A 5,008-nucleotide genomic window follows, 5' to 3' on the forward strand; every position below is an offset into this window, starting at 1 on the left:
GTGAATTTTACATTTATATTTATTTATATACAATATTATATAAATATGTAAAAAATAATATTTAAAATTTAAGATAAAATCTATGAATTTAAAATTTGTCAATCCTTACGTAAATTTAGGCTGTATTTGGTTGTATGATAAAATAAACTAATGATTAGTATGTAAATGATAAAAAAAATGATTGTCGTAGATATGTAATATATGGTAGTATGTTTGGTAAGATTTTTAAATGTAGAATAATTTTGAAATTTTTGATGAAATGACAAAATTGCCCTTCCTCTTTTTTTTTCGTCTTCCACTCCGGCGACGGATCCGGCAGCCGACGTGGCGGCGACGACGTCGGTCCGACGACGGCGGTGAGTCGGCGATGGCGTTCCGGCGAAGGTCCGACGACGGCTGTGCGGTGCGGTCCGGCGTATGTCCTGCGGCGGTGTTCCGACGGCGGCAGCGAGGGCGGCGGAGGTCCGGCGAGGGCGGCGGCGGTCCGGCAGCCGAGGTGGTTCAATAGCGATGAAGGAAGAAGGATAAAATTGGAAAGAGAGTAGGGATAGAGGAGAGGGATTAATAATCCTACGGAGGAAGGATGTATTATTTTATCACACGTAATACCACCTAATCACTCATAGGAAGGATTGAGCTGGTTAAATAAAAATCGTACCAAACGCAAGATTATATGTTATAAAATAATCTATCACACCTAATCCGTCCAACCAAACGCTGCGTTAAAGTGTTAAATAATATTTTAAAAAAAAAAGTATTAAATAATGAATAATAAAATGTTCCCACTAGAAAACAACATACACGTGGGAAGAGTGTGGATAAAAAACTCCCCAAAAATCCCAGAAATTCAAGCTTCACCAATGGCTTCTCTGCTCGAGCCGCCGCAATTTTCACCCTCCACGACACTGCCCGCCGCCCACAATAACTCTTACAAGCCCCATAACTCAAAACCCATACATTATTTCCTACCTATTCTCCGCACTCCAACCAATGCCACCCCACTCCACCTCTGCGCCGCTGGCGACGAAATTGTCGACTCAGTACCAGAGCCGTCGCCTTTACTTCCGCTTACGGCTGATACTTCTGGACATGATTATAATCTCGCGCTTGAGAGAAGCAAGGACCGGCGCAAGGTTGTTGGCTTGGCGTGGGAGAAGCTGGTCCGCTGGTCCCGTTCTTGGAGGTCGAAGGCCAAGTCCGACGTTCTTGAACGCACCAATAAGGTCTCAATCCTTTTTTTTTTTAAATTCTTTATTTCCTGCTGGGAAAATTTCGAACTTTCTTTTGTCCATCTGTTTTCGTTGTACCTTTTTGGCTGGCTTTTTATGAATGGCACTTCGTGGACCATTTTCTTATTTTTTTAGCCTAAGGGCTGTCGACCAGCAATTATTGGTTTGATACATATTTATAATCAAATGCTTAAAGAAAGAACTGCATTGTCTTGCAGTCTGTATGAAAGTAAAGAATCAGGCTCTCTAGTCATTCTTTGTGAATACCCATTTTGAGCTTCAGCAGCAGCATTAATCTCGTCGGCCTCTGCGAAAATTCAAACCAGATATATCAAATGTGACTTAATGGAGTGTATTTTGTTTTATGCATTGTAAGAAGTGATGGTACTTTCATGTTTTGTGTTCTCCAATATTGGTGAAATATCTAAATCTATTGGTAGTTCCGATCGGGATAGTCATGCCTATTGATAGGATTTTTGGTTTGAATGAAGGACTCAGCGTGTCTTGATTTATTTTGGCATTAGGTGGTGGTGCTTGGCGGGGGATCTTTTGGAACAGCTATGGCTGCCCATGTTGCTGATAAAAAGGCTCAGCTAGAAGTTAATATACTTGTACGAGACCGTGAAATTTGTGAATCAATAAACAACAATCATCGAAATTGGTAAATACTCTCATGCTAGTTCTCCATTATCCAGTTGTTTAAAAATCAATTCCCCAAATCCCTGAATTTAGGTGAAAGTGTGAAACTATTTTTATAAACCATCTCCTCTTATGTTCCTCTTCTACTTTAGCGACCATATTTTTTTCTGTTCCAGTAAGTATTTTCCGGAACACAAGTTGCCAGAAAACATCATTGCAACAACGGATGTCAAAGATGCTCTGCGGGGTGCTGACTTTTGCTTCCATGCTGTGCCTGTCCAGGTTTCTTTGTAGATCCCATCAAACTTCAATTACTCGCGTTTAACATTCTGTTGTTAATGAGAGTGTACCTCAATATGCAGTCCAGTTTTCACGGTTGAACTAAAATTTGAATTTTGTCGTACAAAATATCCTTATTTTTTACAGTTATCTGTTTTTGGTTTATCCTATTGGCAGTTCAGTGCCTTATTCCTCGAGAGCATTGCCGATTATGTCGATCCAGGCTTACCTTTCATTTCTCTCAGCAAAGGTCTAGAGCTCAATACATATAGAATGATGTCTCAAATAATCCCTCGATCTCTGAGAAATCCACGCCAGCCCTATGTGGTTCTGTCAGGACCTTCATTTGCGCTGGAGTTGATGAACAAGTTGCCAACAGGTACTTCCCTAGGTTTCGAGTCACTGTACCTCTGCAGAATCAATGTTTCACGTTTTGGTTTAAAGTAATGGAGAAACTGCTTTATGTTTGCAAGCAATGGTTGTGGCTTCGAAAGACAAAAAGATGGCAAATGCTGTTCAGCAACTTCTTGCTTCGAGAACCTTGAGAATCAACACATCAAGGTAGTACTTGTATAGCAAATATCACCTTGTATTTGTTTGTTCAAATTTTCATAGGGCTCATTTGGAACATTCGAACATGCACACTCAAGTTCAGTATGTCCTCATGCCAAACCAAATGAAAAGTGAGAACTGAGAAAAGTTGGGTTTTATTTATGTTTTGATAGGAAGTGTGAAAACATGTTCACGAACATATTGCTTTTTGCCCAGCAGTAACCCCTGATGCTTCAGTGACGTTATAGGTGTGGAAATGGCGGGTGCTCTTAAGAATGTACTCGCAATAGCTGCTGGGATTGTGGTAGGACTAAATCTTGGCAATAATTCTATGGCAGCTCTTGTTGCACAAGGTTGCTCTGAGATAAGGTGGTTGGCAACAAAGGTTAGTTGACTCTTTTCCACCCGAGCATTGTTGGTATTGTACTTTGATGCAGTTTTTTCCGAACAGGTATTTGGAATCATCTTGTGAATATAATTTTCCATTCTCAACATGTGTTTGTACCATTGGTTATTTCAGGAGTTAAAAGTAAGCATATGGCCGAGATATCTGTCTTCTTGGCTAAGTGATAGTTAAGAAAACTTCATAGTTTGCTATCTGTCCGAGAGTTTAGTATGTGGTATATAAAAAAAATCACTCTCTGTATGGCATAAACCAGAAGATGTTCCGAAATATGTATGGCTCTACATTAAATTTATAGGGACTTTTATGGATAGCCAACTGTATGTGATATATGAGGAGTATTTCTTCACGTATGTTGGGTCCCATTTTCTGTGACAACTGAACTCTTCTAAACTTTTCGTAAGTCGCTAAGATATCTACTATTCGATGTTGATATGTCTCTCTCACTTCAGATGGGTGCCAAGTCAACAACACTGACTGGTTTATCCGGAACTGGAGATATCATGCTCACATGTTTCGTGAATCTTTCAAGAAACAGAACAGTCGGGGTTCGTCTTGGATCCGGGGAAAAGCTTGATGATATACTCAGTTCCATGAATCAGGTGCTGAAAATTTTTGGGTTGCATAGCAAAGCCAAGCAATATTTCAACTCTTGCTAATACATAGCAGTTTTAACAGTTATATCTTGTAGGTGGCTGAGGGTGTCTCCACTGCAGGAGCTGTGATTGCATTAGCACAGAAATACAAAGTCAAAATGCCAGTTTTGACAGCAGTTGCTCGAATTGTTGACAATGAACTGACACCAACAAAAGCCGTTTTCGAACTTATGAATCTCCCACAGGTTTGTTATTGAACATAATTTATGAATGTAACAACTCCTCCAGGATTTGATTGTTGCCACTCTCATTGTCGTGGTCTATGACACGAAAGCACTTAATTTTTTGTTCTGTAGGTTGAAGAAGTTTAGTAAAAGAGCTAGCAAGCCACTCCACATAATTTTCTGTGTGAAGTACACGAATTAGGCTTGAAGAAATCCTAACTTTTGAGTAAGACCTGCGGTCAACTTTTTTCTGCTACATTTTGTAATGAATCTTATCATGTTGTTTGTACATCTTGTAAAGGAAAATGTTAAGAGATGTATAGAACATGAAATATCGGCTTCTCGATTTATACAATGTGGTATCCTGCTGTATAGTTGGATGGTGCACATGAAAATTGAAGAACAATTCGTGATCATTTTCGATTTGATGCATTATACGACACCATATTGAACCTTCTTTCATCTCATGTACTACTAAGTTTAATGAGATGCTATAGCGCAGGTATTGTTTTCACTGCTGATCGAACGATTATTATTGATTAAAATAGCATTGATCCCATATAATTTTCTTTTCCAAAATGTAATCTTGATAATTGGATTTATCAGGAAATAATGTAAGGATTCAAGGTAAGTTGAACTAAATCTACTATGATTACTGAAAGACTACAGTGACGTATTCTCCTCGTTGCTCATGCGACGACTATAATTGATCAAAATATGTGGAATCCATACTTGACTCTACATAAATTTTTGTTCAAGTCATGGCGACAATAGAACGAGCAAACGGATAAAAAAAGTAATAGAACAAACAATGTGCCAAAAAAATATTCTTTTAACTTATGGTAACATTGTGATGTTGGTATGGCCTTGTAAATCTAACATGCAATTGTTTCAATGAGCGACCTGTGGGAATTTAAAACATAATGTCAGCTTCTATATCAATAATAGAATAAAATCATTGTCGTTTTACAAAAAAATTATAGATAAATATCTCGCGGAGCCATTCGATGCCACATAGGCGAATACACATGATAATCCTGACAGTTGTTTAACATATGTTATGTTGAGACAAGGGGATGCTGTAAG

General features: G+C 38.7%; 1 protein-coding gene across 2 annotated transcripts; it reads left to right on the top strand.

Annotated features, from left to right (window-relative positions):
• Window positions 1–804: 804 nt before the first annotated feature.
• LOC140808165 (glycerol-3-phosphate dehydrogenase [NAD(+)] 2, chloroplastic) lies at window positions 805–4,345 on the top strand. 2 transcript variants are annotated; one of them, XR_012112829.1, is made up of 9 exons: window positions 805–1,223; window positions 1,754–1,890; window positions 2,045–2,150; window positions 2,325–2,526; window positions 2,621–2,708; window positions 2,937–3,084; window positions 3,555–3,704; window positions 3,781–3,943; window positions 4,055–4,345. XR_012112829.1 is itself a non-coding variant. In XM_073165213.1 (9 exons), exons 1-9 carry the CDS (start codon window positions 861–863, stop codon window positions 4,067–4,069), a joined length of 1,359 nt encoding a protein of 452 aa, XP_073021314.1. In that variant the 5' UTR covers window positions 806–860; the 3' UTR covers window positions 4,070–4,345. The 2 variants fall into 2 exon arrangements, 1 of the variants encoding a protein (XP_073021314.1); XM_073165213.1 differs by having other exon boundaries at window positions 806–1,223; window positions 3,794–3,943.
• The last annotated feature ends 663 nt before the right edge of the window (window positions 4,346–5,008 follow it).

The sequence above is a fragment of the Primulina eburnea genome, chromosome 12 (genome assembly GCF_022965805.1).
Source record: "Primulina eburnea isolate SZY01 chromosome 12, ASM2296580v1, whole genome shotgun sequence".
Lineage (NCBI taxonomy): Eukaryota > Viridiplantae > Streptophyta > Magnoliopsida > Lamiales > Gesneriaceae > Primulina > Primulina eburnea.